Source organism: Nelusetta ayraudi, unplaced genomic scaffold (assembly GCF_046127955.1).
Source record: "Nelusetta ayraudi isolate G7.1 ecotype Tasmania unplaced genomic scaffold, CSIRO-AGI_Nayr_v1 ptg000048l, whole genome shotgun sequence".
Classification (NCBI taxonomy): Eukaryota; Metazoa; Chordata; class Actinopteri; order Tetraodontiformes; family Monacanthidae; genus Nelusetta; species Nelusetta ayraudi.
This window is the reverse complement of record NW_027466098.1, coordinates 15,686,806-15,709,724: the sequence shown is the minus strand read 5'-3', so window position 1 is coordinate 15,709,724 and position 22,919 is coordinate 15,686,806. Positions and strand designations below refer to the sequence as shown.

At 42.9% G+C, this 22,919-nt stretch overlaps 2 protein-coding genes across 3 annotated transcripts; one reads left to right on the top strand and one right to left on the bottom strand.

The window, feature by feature from the left end:
* The first annotated feature begins 849 nt into the window (after positions 1-849).
* cxcr5 (chemokine (C-X-C motif) receptor 5) lies at positions 850-2,974 on the top strand. The gene is made up of 2 exons (XM_076036689.1): positions 850-999; positions 1,860-2,974. Exons 1-2 carry the CDS (start codon positions 970-972, stop codon positions 2,907-2,909), a joined length of 1,080 nt encoding a protein of 359 aa, XP_075892804.1. The 5' UTR covers positions 850-969; the 3' UTR covers positions 2,910-2,974.
* A 74-nt stretch (positions 2,975-3,048) lies between these two features.
* bcl9l (bcl9 like) lies at positions 3,049-19,190 on the bottom strand. Of its 2 annotated transcripts, XM_076036687.1 has the most exons (9): positions 18,823-19,190; positions 11,299-11,370; positions 10,691-11,104; positions 9,047-9,166; positions 8,324-8,486; positions 8,125-8,209; positions 5,399-7,784; positions 5,037-5,291; positions 3,049-4,853 (listed from the first exon to the last, which is right to left on the bottom strand). In XM_076036687.1, exons 3-9 carry the CDS (start codon positions 11,025-11,027, stop codon positions 3,691-3,693), a joined length of 4,509 nt encoding a protein of 1,502 aa, XP_075892802.1. In that variant the 5' UTR covers positions 11,028-11,104; positions 11,299-11,370; positions 18,823-19,190; the 3' UTR covers positions 3,049-3,690. The 2 variants fall into 2 exon arrangements, with proteins under 2 accessions (XP_075892802.1, XP_075892803.1); XM_076036688.1 differs by lacking the exons at positions 10,691-11,104; positions 11,299-11,370; positions 18,823-19,190 and adding an exon at positions 10,144-10,668.
* Between the last annotated feature and the right edge of the window lie 3,729 nt (positions 19,191-22,919).

The window sequence follows — 22,919 nt, the reverse complement described above, 5'->3', positions numbered from 1 at the left end:
CGCGTGTCGCACTGTTTGTGACACTTCCGGTCTGTCTTTCATCCTAAATTTTTGGTTCATCGTCATAAGTAATACATTGAATTGTAATTTCGCGATGTTTAAAATGTCGTGATTTAAAAGATTTACAATCTGTGTCATTTGTTTTCTTATAAACTAAAAAGCTATAAGAAAATTTCCTGAAGAGAAGAGAAGAGCTTGCTTCCCACTTTAACTATTCTAACGATTTCTGAATGACAACATTGATTACACTTGTTTTTAATATTGGAAAACAGGACACATTTTAATGAATTATTAATTAAGTAAGCCCATACCACCCAAATTCATCAAATGTAAACAGGTATCATCACTGAAATTTAAAAAGTGCAAACTGTGTTACATTCAAGAATTTACATAATATAGATGCCTGAAACTAATCTCTTACTTGTCTCACGTGAAAACACTTTTTCATTTGTTTTTTGTTTGTATTTTTCAGTCTTTTAAAATAATACACGTCTCAGTGATATTAGTTCATACGTTACATAAAAGAAATTGAATCTTCATGTAATTATTTTGTGGCACCAGTGCAGCACCTCTTCCCAAGGTGAAGAAAAAATGACTGCCTGCCAAACATCTTTACAATTGCAGCCTTGTCATCCACCCCAACAGAATTTAAGGTTTAAATTTAAGCCCTTTTCAAGTTACTATACTTCAGTACACTTGTATTGTTGCTATATATATATATATATATATATATATACACACAAAAAAAAATAAATGAAATAAAATAAAATAATATATGGTTCAGTAACTGTGATTCACTTCATTGCTCTTGCGTGCAAGTTTCCCCCAGGGCCTGTTATATAGGGCCTGTTTCTACTTTACGTGATAAAATCACTTCAGCATGGAAATCAGCAAAGCAGAGAAGGTGGCAAGGAAGGAAGAACAACAACATTTCACAAGAACTGAAGGTTACACATTTTTGTGAGCATTATGACTCAAACGTATGAGTTCGATGATATGGTAAGTGATGGTTAATTTTATTAAGAAAATATTTCCTTCTGAAAAAGTTCTGCTTTAAATGTATTTTTAGGTGTTAATGTGGCAGGTGGGTCTGCTAGTACCATAGCAATTTGACTGATCTGTTTTTGAACTACACTGTCCTATTACTGCTAGCATATGTCATGACCATTTATTTCATAAATGATTTATATATATATATATATATAAATATATATATATATGTGTGTGTGTGTGTGTGTGTGTGTGTGTGTGTGTGTATATATATATATACATACATATACATGTGTGTGTATATATATAATGAAAACATTACACGGATAAGCAGGGCTTCTCTGAGGATTTATTCAGCAATACCAAAGTCCTGCTCTCCTTCACCACTGGTTCTCTGGATTCAATGTTCAGAGCCCAAAGCATAAATGGAGATGTCAAGTTCACCCTGTGCCCAATACTGCAAGCGACCCTGCACTACTGCCGCTTCAAGGTTCTTAAACCTCAGATCTTCCGGTCTCCGTCTTGCGCCACCGACGAGGAGCGTAAGAACATGCTGACAGAAAATGAAAAGATCAGTCAGAATGCCAGTAAAGAAATAAAGAGGGCACTGATCGTGTTCGCTCACCCGTACGACATATATATATATACATATATATATATATATATATATGTATATATATATATATATATATATATATATATATATATATATATATATATATATATATGTACATATATATATATATATGCGTGTGTGTGTACATATATATATATATATATATACATATATATATAATTTTATAATTTGGCAATATTGAGTTGTAACAAGTGGTTAATAAAAGTGCATACAATTGCTTTGTTTCTTACAGTATGACAACTCAACAGATGAGCTCTTATACATCTATTCTGACCAAAGTGGAAGCCTTTGCAGTGAGGAGAAACTCAGGACCTTTAAAGCGGTGTTCCAAACTCTGCTCTACAGCCCCATCTTCCTGCTGGGTGTGGCAGGGAACGGCCTGATGATAACTGTCCTCCTGCGACGCTGGCGTCTCCTGCGCATCAATGAGATCTACCTGCTTCACCTCGCCCTGGCCGACCTCATGCTCCTTGTCACATTTCCTTTCACCGTTGCTGAGCACTTGACTGGTTGGGTGTTTGGCGAGTTTCTCTGCAAGCTGGTGAACATGGTGCGGCATCTCAATATTCTCTGTGGGAGTTTGCTTCTAGCTTTCATTGGGTTTGATCGGTATTTGGCAATTGTCCATGCAGTTGCGAGCTTGCAAAGTCGCCGGAGGAAAACCGTGCACGTTACATGCACTATATTGTGGCTGGTCTGCTTGGCTCTGTCATTTCCCAACGTTGTGTTTTTCTCTGTGGCAGAAACCAAAAACCCATCTGGCGTTTCGTGTTCAGTTCATCAGTATGAAATGGCGGGTAACAACTGGGTGTTGACCTCAAAGCTCTTAGATCACGTGTGTTTCTTCGTACCGCTGATTGTCATGATTTACTGTTACACAGCGGTTGTAGTAACTTTGTTCAAGAGTCCGAAAAGCCAAGCTAAGCAACAAGCAATTCGACTGGCTTTGCTCATCACACTCGTCTTTTGTTTTTGTTGGCTACCATATAATATCGCCTTACTGATACAGACGATGGTGGACCTGCAGGTTATTCAATACAGAAACTGTGAATCATATCTAGAACTTAGAATAGCCTATACTGTGACGAAAACCTTGGGCTTCTCACACTCTTGGCTGAACCCTTTCCTCTATGCCTTCATTGGGGTACGATTCCGCAATGAGCTACTCCAATTGCTTTGTAAACTTGGCTGCAGTAGAATTTGTATGCGTCTTATTAGAGCTCAGGATCACCATAGGGCAGCTTCAGAAGGCACAACCACCACGAGTGCTGTCTTCATGTAGTAAACTTCTAAAATGACTTTATGCTTTACTGGAATCCCATTGATTTACAGTGTGTTTGTTGTTGATGTGATGGAGAGAAAAAAAAAATGTGTTTTTACTTTTCAAATATTCTGATCATGTAGAACCACTTGCTACATGATTTGCATTGAATAGATATTTTTATTTACACAAAATAAGAAAAAAAAGGTTGTGTTTGGTCAGACTTTCTTCGCTTGCATTTCTGCTGGTACTAACTGAATATAATAAAGATTTCATGTGTACAAAAGCTGTGTACCAATGTCAGTATTATTTAACAATGATAACTTACAACACAATAACCAAAATCACATTAGAGATACACGCATTTTTTTAGACTTCTATTAAAACACAGTTAAACAGAGCAACTTTAAACAATCACAAAGTGCATCTCATTTACAGCAGGTATATACATACATACCTTTAAACATATCACATACATATTTCCTTGACACAGCAGTTTGGTAGGTGGAGAAATAATCGAATATCATTGAACAAAGAGAAATTCTAGGCACTCAGCTCTCCAGACTGCCATTCTGTTCCCACAACAACAACACACACATATATTTGAAATATACATATAATACAGTATTTTAGAAAATGGCTTTAGTCTACTATTCAACCATATTACAGTGCTTTTAAATATTTAACATTTCAAATCGGTTGTGATCGAAAATCTTTGAGTAATTTCATCTCTAGTTTTTACAATTCTTCAGCTTAAACAAATATACACTGACCTTAAACTGTTTTCTTTATATAAATTAGATTAGAATGGCATGTTGGCCATACGTCCAGGGCCATAGCCAATCGGATTGTCCATAGACATTCCACGCTGTCTGAGGGACTGGGCGCCAATTATTCCAGATTGTGATTGGGACGGGGCCATCATGGGTCCCTGAGCGGACATCAAAGGACCCTGAGAGCCAAAAGGATCCCCTGGAACTGACATGGCACGCTGCTTAGCCTGCATCATCATAATGTTCTGCTGTACCATCAGATTGTGTGGGTGTTGTTGGGAGGGCATCATGCCGGGATATGCATTAGAAGGATGATGGGGAAGGCTGTTTGCCATCATAGCTTGCTGTTGCTGAAGTTGCTGCTGGGAAACCATGCCTGTCCTTCCCATCATGTGTTCCATGGAGCCCATACCTCCTGAAGGAACCATATTCCGAGAGGCCATACTTTGGTGAGCATGTGAAGGGTAAGATTGCAGCTGCTGTTCCGCCATCATATTCTGCAAGTTTACTAAGTGGGGGTTGGATGAAGGGCCACTGCTGTGTGAGGAACTGGCAGAGGAGAGTTGTTTGAGAAGCTGCTGTGGTGTATTCTGCTGAGGTGATGGTCCTGGATGTGGATTTTGGTGTTGGTCACTCTTTGGGAAATACTGAAGAGTACTACTGGGCTTGTCAGAGGGAATGATACGAGATAGATCAAACTCTGGGATCCCTGTACGAGTGGGTCGTATGACTTCACTTAGATCAGGGCCATCCTCCATGGGCATAGAGGTAAATGAGTCTGAGGAATGAGTGGGACATTGGAGAGGATGGCCTTTGCTAAGCAAGTGCAAGCGCTGAGGTGGTATGCCATCATCATTAAGCTGGGAGAAATTGTGCGTCATCCCACCAACAGGTGAGTGCAAGGGATCATGAGGTCGTTGCTGAATGCCAGGAAAGCCTGTCATTTGGCTTTGAGATATGGGTGAAGCATTACAGGGGCCCATTCCATCAGGTGGGCCTCCTCCCATCATTGGAGCGTTCATGGTTGGCATGCCCATGTGATTGGGAGAGGGAAGCATAGGTCTTGAGGCCTCATGAGATAGATGTGGTTGACTTTGACTTACAACACACATTGGGCTTTGTGGACCACTGTGGCCACCAATGGAACTCTGGGAGACAAGCACTTGAGAGGCTGGAGAGTTCCCCATGGCTCCTATTAATAAAACACAGCCAAATTAGAACTTTATTTTGCCTTAACTATCATCTTTGTATTGTTATTCAACATTTTGTAAAAGTGTATCATTTTTCAAGACAAATATTGAAGAAATTATCATGTAAATAAAAATCATGTAAATCATGTAAATAAAAATACCAATCACTCTACCAGTTTTCCTACCTTCAACGTTGACACCAGCTAGGAGGGGTCGGTCTGGCAACATCTCATCATCAGATGTGGCAATTGTCTTGATTGCATCATGGTAGAGGGGAGTAGAACTAGGCATGGCATATTTTGACATCTGAGACATAATAAGTGACAAAGGATTCTGGGAAGGAACAGCCTTGGAAGAGGAAGTAAATGGTAAAGAAGGATTCATAGGTCCTTGCTGGCTAATAGGGGTGGAGTTTAAACTCCTTGGGGGGAGTGATTGACCTGCAAAAAAAAAACAAAAAAAACAAAACATTAATAAAATGTGAATGTCAAGACGACTTGAGAACATCATCATCAGCAGACGTAATGCTGAATTTGGCCATCTGTACCTGTCTCAGTTGAACTATGTCCTCCGCTTCCTGCTAACCTACTATTAGGTGGACCACCTGGACTTGAAAGAGCTGTTTTAGGAGACACCCAACCTGGAGAACTGACGGCTGTAGTTACAGCTGGAGACTTTAGTTGTCTGGGGGAGGCAGATGGTGAGTGCAAAACAAGGTTGGAAGATCCTAGAACTTGGGGAGACTTCATGGAAGAGGAGGATGGAGTCCCTGCACCAGAGGCTGGGGGAAGAGGAGGGTGGTGCCCTGCAGTGACATGGGTGGGTGACTTCAAGCCGGGTGCAGAGGGAGAAGGTAAAAGAGGAGAAGGCTCTTGATTGAGTGATGGAGACTTCAGTTGATGTGGAGGCACTGATGAAGTAGTAATGCTGTCAACATTAGTCGACAGGTCTGATGGTTGTCTTGGACTGAGGTCTGTTACCCTGAGACCATCAGGCATAGACATATGACTAAGCCGGGATGTTGCACCTATTTGTTCAGGGCTTTGCTGATCAGCCCCAAATAATCCAGGGCCAGGCTGTTGAAGATAGGGGCCTCCCATTTGTTCTCCAGAAAAAGGGCCTTGATTGGGAAACTGGAGGGAGCTATCAGGTCCTGGCATCATTACCTTATTGCTCCCTCTTCCATTCTGTGAAGGCCTGATTTGTGAAATCTCCCCTGGACTTAACATTTCATCCAAAGGCCTCTCTCCAATAGGGCCTCCAATCAACTTCTGTGATAACATTACCTGCTGTTGCTGCTGAGCATTAATCTGTGGGTTCATGCTCATGATAAGATTGCTTCTCAGAGATGAATCAACAAAGTCTCTTCTCTGAGGGCCACCTCCAGGGGAGTTCATCAATTCCTGAGGAACAGGAAAGTCCATGGAATCAACATGAGAGGTGGGTGGACACTGGCCCATTCCAATATTAGAAAAATCTAGGCCTCCAGGATTGTCCAAAAGTCTTGAACCAATGTTGCCCTGTTGTTGAAGTTTGATTAACCTCTCAAGTTCAAACCTGGGAAGCCCCTGCCGTTTCTGCATGATGCGAAACACTTCCTCCTGAGTAAGCAGATGCTCTGACTCACTTTGCAAGTGCTGAGCAGGCCCACTGGGGTAGATGCCATGAAAACGCCCTCCACCACCTATGCTATTTGGAATATCTTCTAGCCAAATCATTCCTGGCCGAGAAGGCATTTGAGGTCTTTGACTCCTCACTGATAAAAGGTCCCCAGCACTATTGGGAAAGCCACCACCTCCAGGTGGTCCTCTCTGAATTGGCCCTAGAAACCTTGGGCCACGGGGTCCATCTTGGTGCATGTCCATTATTCGTGCGTTTCCCCCCAATCCGCCTCCCATTATATTACCAGGACCCCACTGCTGGCCTCCAGGTTTGCTGTGGTAGGGAGGAGGGGGTCCTCTTACTATCATTGGGCCTCCTGGCATGCCCATCTCAGACATCATTCTAAAGTGCTGAGGGTGCACATGAGGTTGCATTTCTTGCTGTCGTCTCTTCTCTAGGTAATATTCTTCTTGGAGTTTCCTCCATGCAATTTGTTCAGGTGTCAATCCGTCAGGTCCAGGAAAAGGAACCATGTCCACCCCGGGTGAAGCCAGCTGGTGGTGGGGAAGATGTGGGAGGTTGTTGTGGCTGTCGATTTGGGGGTTGTCAAGAGGAGGTCCAACAAGAGACTGTGTCTGAGAGATGATAGACTGGAGAGGTTCTTCATATCTCTTCATTCCTTCCATTGGGGCCAAAGCTGATGATAACATATGTCCATTGCCACAATTCCTGGAGTTGCTAGTGCAATTATCACTGTTGTCAAGAACACCACTGCCATTGTTGTTGTAATTATTACTTGGATTGGAAGAATTATTACTAGGATTGTCATTGGGATCTCCAGTGTCTCGAGGGCAACAACCTGCCCCACTTCGTAAAAACAGTCTTTCTATATCTCTCAGTGTTTGCAGAGAGCGCTCCCTGTGTTCCAGTTGCTCTTTGGAAAGACAGTCTGAATTCTCTTGGCCAATCCTCTGGCCCATTTCACTTTGAAAGTGTGCTGAGAGAATGGATGGATTACTGGAAGGAGAAGCAACAGGAAGATTCAAACCCATCCCACCCTCCCCATCTCCACTTCCTGGACAAGTGGCCAGGCTTCCGCCTTCTGCCATATGAGCATTGATGTTGTTATTGCTGGAGACTCCACCATGTCGTATCTGAGTGGACTCGCTGTCAGAGTGTCCTGCTGATGACGGTGTGCTAACAGCATGTAAAGTACCTCCAGCACCTGTTGAGGCTGGCTGAGGAGTGACACTTTGGGTTTTAGGGGTGCCTGTAGCCGGAGAGCTGCTCATCTTTTCAGAGAGATTAGGAAGCTTCCCTGATGAGTGGCCCTATGACAGACACAAGAAGAAAAAGATTTGTAGGGGATAAAATGTCATCAACTGCTATTGTTTTTGCTATTGTAATTGTTATAAGCTAAATTATTTCTAAATTCATGGTGTATTGTCCATTCAGAAATAAAACTAATAAAATGTTTTCAATACCTAAGAGTATTCTAAGCAGTCACTGAAACAGAAGGTTAAAAAAAAAAAACAGGAACAAAAAAAGCATCTAAGCTCAAAATAGATATCCAAATTGTGCTGCCACATACTTCCTTCCACATGCACCTGTAGCTTTTTCCGTGGTTTAATAGATTTTGTACAAACTTCAAACGTTGTACATTTGACTGACCTGACTCAACTTGGTAACTAGAACATTTTGCTGGTGAAACATGAGGATGGAATCGGTCTGTCCTTTCACTACTGCCTCTGCAGCACTGGGGAACAAAGGAGAGCAACTCTGAAAAATCATGGCATGCTTCACTGTTCGCTCTCAAATAAGACTGATATATAATATTCACAGTATCGTCAGGTGTGCAAACAGTTCTCACCTGTTTGCCAGGCCGGTGGTGAAAACATACACGACTTGCTGCTGAGGATGAGGCAGCTCCGTTTTTAGGCCTGAGCCTATTCCACATCCTACAGCAGGACCCCTGACCTCAGACATGGTTCCGGCCGAGGGCCCCTGCATCGCACCTCCCAGCCCACGCTCCCCTGGGAGACACAGTGATTTTGTCGAGAACTCTGATTCACAACTGTATTGGTAGCACACATTTTAGCTGCAACTTTACAACACTAGATGGAGGTAAAACACACCAAAAGTGAATTCAGCGAAGAGCCACTTTTCTTATGTATGAAGTGTCGACAGGATATGAAAAAAGGGAAAATTCTAACTAACATCATCGTTTTTAATATTCATTGACCTGTTACAGAGAAAGGCACCCCAGTAACTGACACAGCACATCCAACTGGCCTGAGATAAAGAAACCATGACTGTTTGTCCTGCATTTGGCCAGCAGGTCACACTGTGTGTTACTGGCATGGGGTGTCGTGTTCTTCTTCCTGTTTCAAGTCAATGAAGCATCGAAACGACTTTGAAACACATTTTCAGTTTAAAAAGTTTTACTCCAAAGTGCATTTGAAATATGCAAAAGCATTTCTAAATTCCAACACAATCGAGGTCATAATCAGACATTGTTAGTGACGGCTGAGGTACATTTAGGCGGCACCAGATGGCGATACATTACACTCCCTGTGGAAGGAGATACACTCACGGAGCATGGCAGCATGTGGCTTATCTTCATCTTCCGTGTCTGGTCCAGAGCACCATTCATCTCCACTGTATGGCTGTTTCTTTTCCAGAACACAGCGCCGCTTACTGCGCATAACATTCTCTACAACAAAAAAAAAACAGCATCACATCAATGTCAACTGCAGGACTAAACTACATTACATACTGTTTCGTTAAAACACTTCCCATCTTTTGTTACTTAATTTCTTCTGCGGCTGGCCTTGGCGTTAAACTGGGTCATAAAAAAAGGAGAAAGAAGTGCCGTTCCTTTCCTGGCTTGGTTCAACCTAAATGTTCTAAAATGTTGAGTGAGAGCCGCCCTTTGTGAAATCACAAGGGGAAATGTTATCTCACTGTCACAAGTAAATCGTAAGACTGAGCATTTTATGCAGTGGGAAGTTGTAAATAAATAAAAATGTAATATGGGAAAGATCAGTCAGTGGTGTTGTTTTGGGGGAGAATAATTAATCCTGCAAAGCAGGTCCACTGGAGTCAGGGATACAGTTTAAGATCTTGAAATGGGACATGCAGAGAAGTGCAAAATGATGAAAAAATGACTAGTAATAAAACTGTAAAAATGTCTCATCACTTTCACCAATTTAGAAAAGATTTAAAAAAGAAAAAAGAAAATGTGAAATAAAGACAACTAAGCAAGGAAAAGCACAGACCTCAAGACAGACTACAGACGCAGTGAGCGAGACGGAAAGGAAGAACTGACGAGATCAGAGGGACGACTGATGTCTTGACACAGAAAGAAAGCACTTGAGAGATCTTGCCTTCCGTTAAGTCTAATTGCAACTAACTGGTTCGTCTTCACAAGAGAGTTTATTATGGATTCGCCCTCCGCTACCAAGCGCAGACAGACAAAGGTTTTTCATTTTGGCAAAATGCAGCTGCTGACAAGTAGAGATACTTGTCATATGGAGGGTGGCTCTGTTTGAAGGAGCTTTTGTTCGAAAACAGGGGCGCAAGAAAGACAGACGAAATGTGTATTGTGTACATTCATTAGTGAAAGAATAATATCTACAACAATTATCTGTTATTCAATTTCTCTTCTTGCCTGTTATGTCTGTTGCTCACCTCGGACCCAATCACATGAAAGTCATCTCCTGTGAAACTTTCTCATGACTTCACAAATGGTTTCATAAGCAACAACTTCACGCTGTAGAAGATTTGCTCAGAAAAAAAAGAAAGAAAGAAAAAAAAGAGAAGTCTTTACCTCTTCCTACCCACACACTGTTGTCCTCTCTATCTACCACTGCTCTATGACAATCACATTGTTACAACTCCACGATCTAACAAAAAGCCCAGCTGCTTTCTCCGAGGAGTGCGCGTGGCACAAACTAACGAAAGCCGGGGGGGGAAATTCTGCTTCTGCACTGAAAGGTCAGGGCATTTCAGCACGAGAGAGAAAAAAAAACAAGCAGTCCTCTCAGTCCTGATGTTCACTTCCTGCCATTGGCAGAGGAGGATGGGGGCGAGGGCGGAGGAGTTGAGTGCACCTAATCTGCTATTTCTAGTTGAGATTTGGCTGACAGGAAGTTGAATTTTAGCAAACTTGATCAGACTGAGTGTCACAGCCAGTGTTTACTGTTACAGTTTCCTCTCTGTGCGCGGGCCTTCTTACCTCCTTTGGCGTCGGTATCCGGGCCCGGAGGAATGGCATTCCTGGACTCTGCGTCGTCCGTGGCGACGGTCCTCTCTCGCTTCGATTTGGTTTTAAGCATCGACCCGATGCCACTCGCCGACTGGCTGGCTGCCTTCAGCCCAGGGTTACATGGGGAAATCTGGCTGGCTTTGACTCCATGTCCGCCGCCACCGCCGGCGTACTTTGGACCCAGGTGGCTCGCAGCTCCCTGCTGCTGCTGGTGCTGCTGAGCCTGCGGGTTTAAGCTGGGTATCTGGGATCGGTTGTCATTGGTGACCTGTTTGCCATGACTGGCCAGTTTATTGTCTTGGAGCATTTGGTTGGCTGGCGAAAAGTTGTGGGACAGCTGCTGTGCCAGTTTGTCGGTGGGGCTCACATTGCTGAATGCCGACGCTGGAGGAGGAGAGAAAAGTATTGATTACGATGACTCAGATGAGTGATTCAGAGAGAAACCATGCAGATAACGCCCTGAAGTTCAAAGACAATCTCACATAACTTCTTCTGAACTCTTTTACTGTGTCATTTTGGTCTTCCCATGAGACTCAGCCTCATAACTATCCTGGACCTAACAGGGACTCTTCACTCACCTCAACTCCCCAAGGTGCTCAACTCAAACAGGTCATTCTGCTGTTCTCCAGGATCACGGACCACGGACAGACCTGCGGGGACACCAAGGGAGAAATATCATTAGCTGGAGCCAATCGACACTAGAATACGTTAGCTGTGTCTTCGCCATCTGGGACTACATCATCATCATCATGAGCAAAGTCAGGAGGCAGAGGCGGGAAGAGATAAGCGTTGATAAGACATAAGAGGAGAAGGCCAAGCAGACGCGACTGAGAGGTGACTGTTCCTTTAAGGGAAGGAGTGCAAAGGCTGAAGCGGAGGAGGGAACTTCAGCCAACTCAGAAGTTGCTCAGCAGCTCCCCCCCGCCCCTCCTGTGCACTTTGGGAAACCGCAAAGACGCATTCCATAACACAGTCTGTAGCAATACCTGTCCCCGTCACCTTTAGTCAGAGGCTGGATCATATTCTGCACAGCTAAACCCAGTTTCACTCAGCTCTGCTCGGACACAAACGCCAAACATTGACTCACCAGTGTCTTCTAAGCCTCCAGGCTCTAGGCGCTAACAAACTTCCCATATCAAACCCATTTTAACATGTTTGTTTTAGACTTCAGTGGAGCAGCCTTGCATGAGTACATTTGGCCCTCCGTTTACAGCCTTCATCATAAACTATCGACTTTAGTTTCCTGTTTAAAACTGATGTTTTTTGTGCCTTCCATGTTTTGTGGTCTCAGAAGCAAAACCTGCATGTTGGCGTTGTCACTGTCCTGGGACAAGTATCACTGCCATAAATGACATCACAAAGGGCTGATTTCCAAAGCTCCACCTTTAAAGCACACTTTCTGAAAAGACGTCCCGGCAAAAGAGATACAGGGCGGACTTACGACTTGGAATCAGGAAATATTTGGTAGGACTGAGACACATAAAGTTACAAAACACTGGTGAGCTGAACTTAACACAACGTGGGACTTTAAAAACAGCCTCAAACTATGCAGACCGACGATGGGCAGAAATCTGCAGCTGTGAGGCGAGATGACCTCCAGACAAGGCCACCCACCCGTGTCCGTAACCCGAGGCCTCTGATTTTAACCTTTGCAACCTGGGTGTTACTCAACATGTCCTGTCTCTCATTAGCAAGCCCCCTGAAAAAAAATGCTGATTTTGCACAGGACAGTCAACAGTTCCTGACTCGGTCTGACCAATATTTGGTTGAAACACTCGTCACCGACCAGGATATTTGGCAGACACGGCGCTGACTTCATCTAAATATTTCCACTGGCTTCCATTTTTGCCAATGACACCATTCCACTGTCGTGCAAAGCAAAGTCAGGCTGGGTCAGCAGTCCCGCCCCGGGCCGCTAGAACCATCTGTGCCGCTCGCGCACCTCGACAAGTTGCACCGGACACGATGCTTTCATTAGTCATTAACTAGCGCTGGCTTCAGGTGAACACAAAGAGATGCCTTGTTCGCGAGCCGAGAACTTCATCACTCATTAACTCAAACGAGGACAGTCAGACGTCGCTCCTGTTTACAAAGTGTGACTCACATGCTTTGTGTAACACAAAAGTGGAGGCAGACTAGTCGCAGCGCGAGCGGCTGACCTTTGAGTGGACAGTTAAGAGAAGGGACAGATAAGTAGACCTAGCGCCAGTTCAGTGGACTTTTCCATCATGTGTGCTGTCGATGATTTGATCAGCAAGGGAAACAAAAAAACCCAAAACAGCACAATGTCATTCAAAACGAGACAGCAGTGAATAAATAAATGATAACACAAACACCTGTCTGAAGTGGAAAAGTAAACGCATCTCTCGTTTTCAAAGCAACACTAAAGCTGGGTGTTGCATTACCATCATTCTTACATAATAGGTTGTCGGGAAATTACAGAGGCAAAAACCCAATTCAGACGAGGGGGACTTTTGACTTTGAAGTGGTTTTCAGGTAGAGCAGAAATATGCGCTAATCTGTCTGGATACCAAAATCAAAGCTTAATTTTATGTGATGACGTCGAGGAATAATTGAAAAATGTTTCCTTTGAGGTTTTGGAATATTGCTCGACAATAAACCCGGGTGATTTTTTTTTTTTTTTTTTTGATCAGCACATTAATGTTTAACTGAACTTTTGTCTATCTGTCAACGCAGGTTTCTCTATTCAAGCAAGACATATTCGTTCCGTTTCACATCTTGAAATGTACATGTTTTAGAAAAATCCCATTCATTCTGAAACTGGTCGTTCCAGTATGCAAATGCAATTCTATGAAACGATTAATTAAAAGTAATGATGACCATCGCAAATACCATGCCTGGATTTCACCAAACATTAACTGGATAAATTAACTGGAAATATTGATTTCTGAAGGGGAAATACACTCTGCTTATACTTAAAATAATATAAAGTCAATTGGAAAAAAAAAAACAAGTAACAAGCAGCAAACTATTTCACCAAGAGTTAGTGTAGTTTCAACAGTCAAATCGGCAAAGTCTCTCAACATTTGGGCCAAATACACATTATTATTATGATGATCATTATCATCATTAGTAGCAGTCCTTGTCCTGTTTGATCAGCCAATTATCAGTAAGAGCATTTGAGTCGCTGCATTTTCCTCAGAGCCAACCTGGCTAACAGCAAAGTGTACAGATGTACTGTATGTCAGTCTGCTTACAGTAAGAGGTGGCTGAGTTTCTATTTAGTCGCAGAGGGTCACACACAGTCTTTTCAGAACGGGCTGGTATTTATAGACCCGCTGAGCTGTCGGGAAGTCAGCGCGGACAGCGAGAACAAAATATGGAGCCAGTTCCAAAACACAGCGCTCCTCTGTTGACCGACCACAAGTTAACACTTAGGGCGAAAGTGTGCTACGCCGCTGATGAATGACTTGTGTGTACGAGGCAGGCGCACACGCAAGCTTCTACGGTTGACGTGCTTTGACAGCTCACAAGTGCTCCATATGGGCATGGAGCCACTTGAAATGGGTGTTTGGAAAGTAGGGAAACATTTTTTGCCCTTGTGTCACCAAACGCAACATTTGTGGGATGAAGCATGAGTCGTTATGTTATAAGTTGTCATTTATATATTAACGTGTAAAGTACAAAAAAAAAATCCAAAATATGAACAATATTTTAGAGAAATTGCTGCAGCTATAGACTCAATAAAACTAAATTATCTTCTTCTTTTTTTTTTTAGTTTTATTTACTGTAGCAGTGATATCGATAGACAGCCATAAAAAAAAAATGCATGCATTAAATTTTCACAAGTTTGGGTTTAGCCAGACTTCTGGGATGTTGGCATCTCCGACAAAGCAGTAAATAGAACCTGTTAATTCAAGAATATTCAAAATGTACAATCAATGTCATGTCATACACCTGTTAACCTGTTTACATTGCTCATACTGCACTGCTGTTTAGCTGTTCACATTGGTGTTTACATTACATTATTGCACTATACTGAACATTTCCACTCAACTTTCTTTTTATTTTATTTTACTGTCACAGGGTATACATATGTAGACTTATATATATTTAGTTGTTTTTTTTTAGGTATATGTGCACATTTAATGAATACTTGCATATATATACATATATATATGTATGTATTTTATTTATATATACTATGTAGACTTGTATATAGATCCTTATTTTACTCCACCAAGTTGCACACTGTTTATAGTTTATTTATACTTCCGGTTGCACATTGTTTACTTGTTTACCCTTACTTTTGACTTATTCTGTAGTTTGTTTTTTAACCTAAGTAGTAGAATAGAGGAAAACTGGAGTCAAATTCCTTATTTGGCATGTACAAACTTGGTCAATAAAGCTGATTCTGATACTGATTCTGATGTGAAATAAGATCTGCATTCGCTATTGAAAGCTCATTGATCCAAAGACAAAGAAATATTTCTTTATAACGTAGGACAGACCTTTGTTACACTTTGAGGAAATCATCTGTAACCTCGATACAACTTTGACTAATAGTTGCAGAATCTGGACACTTTTACCACCACCTCCGCCTGAGGCTTGTTTTGATGCTTTTGCCAGTTTGAGGTTTAAGCCAAAACATTTACGGTATAAAATACGAGCAACTAAATACCTTTCTGCAGTGTCGTGATTCCTACAAAACCTCGAGGGAGCTCTGCTTTGTCACAGCCTGCTCAAACTGACAACAGCACACCACCGATGGGCTTCCTCACCTGCTTTTCTAATGTGGGTTATGTGGCTGCTCTCAAGACTCCCTTCATGTCTCCACACAAAAGGTTTCATGCAAGCCTAAAATTGTCACCCTTAACACACTTTCACCTGGGTGACAATTCGCAGTATGTGCACAGGGCATTTCTCTGACTTCTGCCAGAGGCCTCGACTTGCTTTCCTGATTCAAGTCATCAACGTTGCGCACGTTGTTTTGGACTTGGAGACTGCAAGAGAGCCAAACAGGAACACGCAAACTGCAAATAGCTGAGTGCAAATGAAGACTTCAACTGAAACAGAGGAGTGTGAGATGGAGAGAAAGAGAGAGATACTCCCAGTTTATTAGCAGAGAGAAAGTGAGCAACATACTTTTAATTCAAATCCAGATGACTGACATTTAAGCGCGCTGGAGTTGAAACAAATGTGTTGAACTTGTCTCAAGAAAGAGAAAGACAGAAAAGTCCTTTCACAGTTTAAAACACCACCTAAACATAACCGAGTGACACATGGAGACGCAGTGATGGTCTTACAAGCTGCAGTACACTTGTCAAAAATATATAAAGGCAGAACCACTGCTTAAACGCCCCTGATGGAATCTAATAATCGCTCCCGTTTGCTCTGACATTTTAAAGTGCGCCCATACAACAATATGACAGCGTACTTTGGCTGCAGTGTACTGTCCGACAGTCTGCAGGTTGTGGCGAAAATAAAGAAATAATTGTTCTCTTGGGGTGGGGGGTGGGGGGTGGGGCAGGGGGAGGGGTGTTGTAGCAGGTTGCTGTGGTGACAAACCGTGTCGCATTGGCAGAGTAAATACAGGCTGGCCAGTGGGCGATTTGTGGTGAGAAAGGCACGCAGCACAGAGGAGGCACAGTCAAAAAATAAAAGGAGAGGTGGGATTGAAAAGACCTCCAACGGTCGGATCAGGCAAAGGGGATCCTCCCCTTGACAATTGATGAACCGTTCATAAAACAGTGGGACAAGAAGAGGTGGAAAATATTGTGCCATCACAAGTATTTGTTCATACCTTGTTTTCAAGCATGATCTCAAAGAAGAGTTTCGAACCCTTATGATGGGATGTTCTCTGGTGATTTCCTGCAGCAACAATCCTTCAATACCATATTAAATGAGTCTATTATCAACTCTATTCACTAAAGCAGAATTTTCTTGTGTTTAGAACAGAAAGAAATCTGATACAAGAATCCAACGTGACTCAAATTGCTCCTTTCGGCACCTTTCGAGCGTGACTAAGTGCTGACAGTGCGGCCGTGCACCCAAACCGCCTGTCGCACCCATGACACTGCCTACTTTATCTCAGGATTAAATCTTGAACATGCCTCCAATGACATTCACTCACAGCAGGCAGTGTCTCACTTGTACCTGGGGGGAGGGGAGAACACCAAAACCTGCATGCAGTAAGGTGCCGCTGTGTTCAAACAATAATAACGGCCGTATCTCGCAGGAAAAAGGGTGCGCACGTCACTCGATATGAATGTTATTTGACAGGAGTGCAAGTGTTATAGGCCGGGCAGAGTACTTTGTCAACACCGGACATGTAAATAATTGGATGCAAAGGATGTGCACAAAAAAGGGGGGCGAATCACAGCTGGCTGTGGGATAGCAATGGGATTCAAAATATAGTTTTTGTCAAAATAAATAAAATCACAGACAAACAAAACTGCATCTGGCCCTTTAAAGGCCCCATATTAGACAAATATTCTGAACTTCGTTAATGTAGAATGATAGTTGAACCACTGAGGATTAATTATATATATATATATATATATATATATATAAACTCAAGGAAAACAGAATATCTAGCTCTCTGGATTTGAGTGTTGACACTATCCTAAGAGTGTTAACAGTGAGGTATTAATGTCTTTTGTGACTTCACAAAGGGATGGTTTCCAGAAAATGTAGGTCTTAGGGCACAATTTCTGGGAGCAAGATAAATGGAAACAGCGAGATGAGTTTGCAAACAGGCTGCAAAATCCACTGGCCCACAAAAAGTTCTCCGTAGGACTCGTAAGTCAGCACGGACCAAGCGACTCTGTGTATACTGTGTGCTATCTCTGTACTGAGGAGTCAAACATCCTCGACAAGAAAATCATAAAACAAAGAAGATACTGTCAACCCAAGAGGCAGTTGACTTTCAGGTGAAAGCAACGCTTAGCGTGCAGTGGCTCTGGGAGACAGTTCAGATCAAGTTGCACACTCTGTTGGGAGCTATATATAGCTCAACAGGATATTGTAGATACACAAAACGCATGACGCACTAGTGTGCACACATACACCGGGGAGTGTGTGTGTGTGTGGGGGGGGGGGCTGTACGTCCCTGCTTTGGAAAAGACACATTCAACAGGCTGAACTAAGGGAGGAAAGGGCGCTGAGGGCTGTCATTGTCAATTATTTAGCCTCGAATCATTTAAACACATAGTGACAGGCAACTCCACAGTGGCAGTGTCTTAATGTTATACGATATTAAAACTGTATGGTTACAGCGTAGGCGGTGAAAAATTGTCAACTTTGGCAACGAACTCCAGCTTAACTTGATTTACAGCTTGCTATGCAGACCCGGAGTGCGCATGTCTGAGTGCGCGGCGGGGCAGGAAATACATTGCACTTTATAAAAGCTGAATAACTTTGCCGATTTTTTTGTTTTTGTTTCTAAATCAAGACAACTTTGACCCGCACCGACTCCGACAGGCAGTGTCAGAGAGTGCCATGCAGTCCCCGGTGGCCGCATGTCGGTCTCCGCACGCCCCGTGCCGGGGTCTGTGTCGAGGTGACAGCCAGGTATCGCTCGTCTGTCACCAGCCCCGCTCAACACTTTAGCTGCTTAGCACCGAAAAAACGCCACGAACGGCGCCGTCTGCCCGATTAGCTCGCTTGACAGGCTAATATCGCTTCGAACCACATCTGGACCGGAACGTTCCAGTCCGCGTTTCCCTCGCGGGGGAAGGCGGAAACTGGCGACATGAACCGGGGCGAGCGGGCTCGCTTTTTCCTTCGGAGAATTTAAGGACACATGCCCCTGGTGTGAACCCCCCCACCCCCACCGACGCTCTGGAGCTCTCTCCGGTGCTAACTTAGCATGCTAATTCACGTCCTCGCTAGGCTACTCGCTCAGGGGAAACTGACGTTGACGTAGCACACATCTGCAAGCGAACCAAGGCTAGCTAACGGGATTTAAACTTTGTTATTGGCTCCCTTAGCGACTCCAAGACTTGGCGAGGGGGAAAAAAAAACACACAGCTCGGAAAGTTACACGCGTCAGGGAAGACGGATCCCAGAAAAAAAATTTAGGCATGCAGCTAGCGTGGTCGGTCGGCTACGGTGTTTGGTGAAATGCCCGTGTACAGTACCTGGCGTGCGAGATCAGAAGAGGCCGATGTCAAGAATGACGGCCAGCCCGACATTCCCCGGAGTGGCCGCCGCCGCCGCCGCCACCGCTTGCTTCTCTCGCCGTGCCACTGCGCAAGATGGTCCCGATCCCGACGTTTGATAAGGAAACGAGCGCTTGTTTTTGGCAGTTTGGCGAAAGGTCGAGGTGGCGTTGAATAAACACGGCGAGACTATGATGAAGTTTCGCTCTTTGAAATCGGAGGACGCGTCACCTTGCAGCAGTTCATGACTCCCCCACTATTCAAGATGTAGAGAAGGGCAGGACGTTGCATTTTCTCCTGCGAGTCCATATCAATCCCAGCCGCTGACAATAATTAATGTGGCCACACGGGCATCCGTATGTCACTGTACTGATATGTCAGATGCTTGGGGCTGGAGGTTTTTTTTTTTTCTTTTGCAAATAATAAATAGGAAGAAGAATCAGCAATCCTAATATTTTTCGAACAATAAATACAATGCTCAATGTCTATTTTTTTTTTGTTTGTTTTAACAAACTTGAGATGGTAAAAGCTGCGAATTGTTCGAGGAAAGGCGAGTTCATTTTTTCTTTGACAGCAGACGTTTCATGTCTCTATTAACCTATTATGCATTTCAACTTATTTATATCGAAATCCACATTGGGTTATGAACTAAATGTCTCAGATTCGCACCATGACAGTACAGATTTGTAAGCAATCAGAAGATATTTAGATGGAAAGTAAGAAATAAAATCTTTTACCATTATTATTATCGAAGGCGTCTGCTTGCCAGAACACTCCCCAGTAATGTAAAAGTCCTCCCTTCTCTTTGTCTCTTACCGGCTCTTTATTTTCAGAAAGTGTCTGATTAAACATACAGGGACATGCATATCTTGTTAATCAATTAGCAAATTCTGTTATTTTAAAATTCACAAATCTAGATACCATTTTTTTCCCCCACCACTAGATGTCATAGATGTGCACCCAAAACCAGCCCACTTGCACGCACTCAACAGTCTTTTGTATGACAAATCGTGCAGATAAGAACGAGGATAAAAACCGACAGTATGTGCCTAATGCTGCAAGACAGAAGCCCCATGGTATTTCTTCTGCATTATTTATTCATTTGTAAATCAAAAGTAAGGCAGCAAAAACAAGAGTTTGTTGCTTATGAACACAACGTCACGAGGGTGCCTGTGATGCCCAGAGAGGAGAGGAAGAAGAGATTTGCATGTACTAACATGGTGACACGATCGCCGTGCCCACTGATCGAGAAAGCGGAGAAGCGTTCACAGAGAGGGCGTGTAGCTTCAGTTTCTCTAGAAGACATAGCCACTAGTTCTGTTCTGCAAAATGTTTTCTTCTGAGCTTTTCAAGGTGAATTTTCTTTGAAACTAAAAACCTAAACTCCCCCCTTATTTTTATACTCCCTTTTGTGTTACGGATAAGCAGAAGTAGGTTTGAGGAGTTACAACCTTACAAAATGTCTTTTTATGATACAACATTTCGCAAGTGCTCTTCTCCTCGGAAAAAATAAGTGTCTTCTTTTCTTCAAAAGGCAAGGCCATTGTAGCCAAGGATGTGCAGCGCGCACCCTTTATCTTGATGAGGGAAGTGAAATGACTCAAAATGAAACAGGGAGGACGAACACTAATCTGCAGTGAATACAGGTCAGAGTGGAGCAGTGACAATAATCACAATGACTTGCTTGCACTTCCCGACCTGCAGACGTGAGTCAAGGCCAGGCAGGCTGGTCAAAGTCAGACAGAAGGCTGACTGCCGTCACATTCCTTTATTACTAGACAATAGAGAGAACAGGAGCATTGATCTGGAAAAGTTTGCTTACTGTTTTTATTAAAAAATTAAAAAAATAAATAAAGACAATTTGCAACTGGTCTGTATTTGCTGTGTTTTGGTCTTTCGTGCAGTTTTCCTTTTCATTTAAATTCCTAACTAAATTATTAAAAAGTGGGGATGGCAATCTCATTAATTTTTTTCTCCCTTTTCCACTCCATATTCCTTTTCTCTTTTTTCCCTATGAGTACCAAGACCATCATCGTATAGTATATCCTGTGGAATTCTTTTTAATTCAATACTATCAGGCTGTACTCCTCACTCCATCCAAATAGACAAACCCAGGTGTATTTAACAAGAAATAACACAGTGTGCAGACAGAATATGCTGCATCTGTACTTCATAATGAAAATGGGGAAAAAAAGAAGAAAGAAGCTCCTTTGCATTCAATACAGCCTTTCCCCCGAGATAGGTTTTATCTGAGTCCATTATTCTCACCCAAGCGGGGGAAACATCTCAATTAAGTGAGGAAATGAGAGGAGCGGAAGAATTTAGACCCCGGTATTTGGAAAGTATAAGAAAATGACACATCGAGAGAAGGTCAAGAGAACATGAGAAAGGAGCTGTAGGGAATGAGAGAGATGTAGAGAGGGAGACAGAGAGGATGACAAAGTGAAACTATGTTGTCATGGAAACAGGAATGGATCTGAAGAGCAAAACAAGAATGTAAATTGGTTTACCCTTAAGGAATGCGATGAGAAGAAATAAGCAGGGGGTCTGTGTTTAATGGAGTGACTCCATATGTGTACAAACAAACAGAGGCATTTAGAAAAATAAGAAAGATGAAATAAGACAATGCTGATTACATGTTATAATTTAGAAGCACGATGATTGTGGTCAAGCTGGACATGAACAATTTGAAGACAGCTGAGGTCACACTCATCCACAGCTGCAGGATGTGGCAGCTTTCTGTCCTGCTTGTCAAGTTGCAACTCATCTTTTCTCCTGGTCACCTAATAACATCGCAACATCAGTAAACCTTTGCAGCCTCATGTAATTGGAAATATTTTTCTTCCTTATTCAATCAATGAAAACAATAATAAATAATAATTTCTGTCTAGTTCTATCATTCATAATTTCATCATCCGACAACACATACACACACTGGAAAACACTGCCAGAGCTTTACTCACAAAAAAAAAAAAAAAAAAAAAGAATCCAGAGAGCCAATGGCTGGGATCCCATCCTTGGATTGGATTTCAGAGTCGGCTGGAGATGATGGGAAATGTTGCCAAGAAGGAAATGGTTTCCTTGGTGACAAACAGGAGCCCTGCCATTGTGTGTAGCCATGTAGGAAAGTCAAGACATTCACCTACAGTCGGCACCAAGAGGATTCACTTGAATGTGTCGTGTGCTCAAAAGACTCCTACATACACACTCATCTTGATTACCTATTTAGAATGGAACTGTTAAGTGGATGCTGAAATAGTTGAATCAAAGTTCTTGCAGTGAGATATGCCGTGAGCATATTTAAGATGACAATCTAAAATGCAAAGACAGAGAAAATGAAACAGCAGTGAAAGGAGGCAGCGGTCTTATGATTCCGTGTCCATTCAAAGGTTGATTTTCGAAAGAGAAGATGATTCCAAGAGACGTGCAGAAGACGCAGCAGTCAGGGTGAAAGCCACGGTGGATACTTGAAGCATGCCATAAGGAGATTGTTTGTTTGCTTAGTTAGTCTGACGGTGTCTGTGTGCATGTGTGTGCAGTCTGTGAGAAGAGTGAGAGAGTTTGCTGCTTCCGTGGCAGCTGGCGCAGGCAGCGATGCACCGGAGGGGCGCATTCTCAAACAGGTGGACGTCCAGATGTGCAGTCAGCAACAATCATGTTATCCTCTTCGCCTTTACTTTAAAATCAGGCAGGTGTTTGTTTTTTTTTGTTTATTTTACACAGGGCACGCCAACGATTAGCGGAATTACAAAGTGCCTCCAGCGAGTAGACAAAGCCAGACAGAGGAGCGACGGATGCAGGGCAGATTGTAATCAGCAAGAATTTAGGCCAAAATTAGTTTCAGCAACAAAGAAAGGGAGGCATCTTCCAGTCGTGCTGGAAATCACACGGTGCGAGGTGAAGGTTGGGGTGTACGTAACAGCCCAACAACACGTTGATATTGCTAATTAAAGAAAAATGTCAATATCCCTGTTCTTGTAGAGGACGCAGCTGAGGTGAGATCAAGGTTCTTGGCACGTCTTAACAGCCATATGGCCGGTTCACCTGCACGGCACTGACGACTTGTTTTTTTGGAT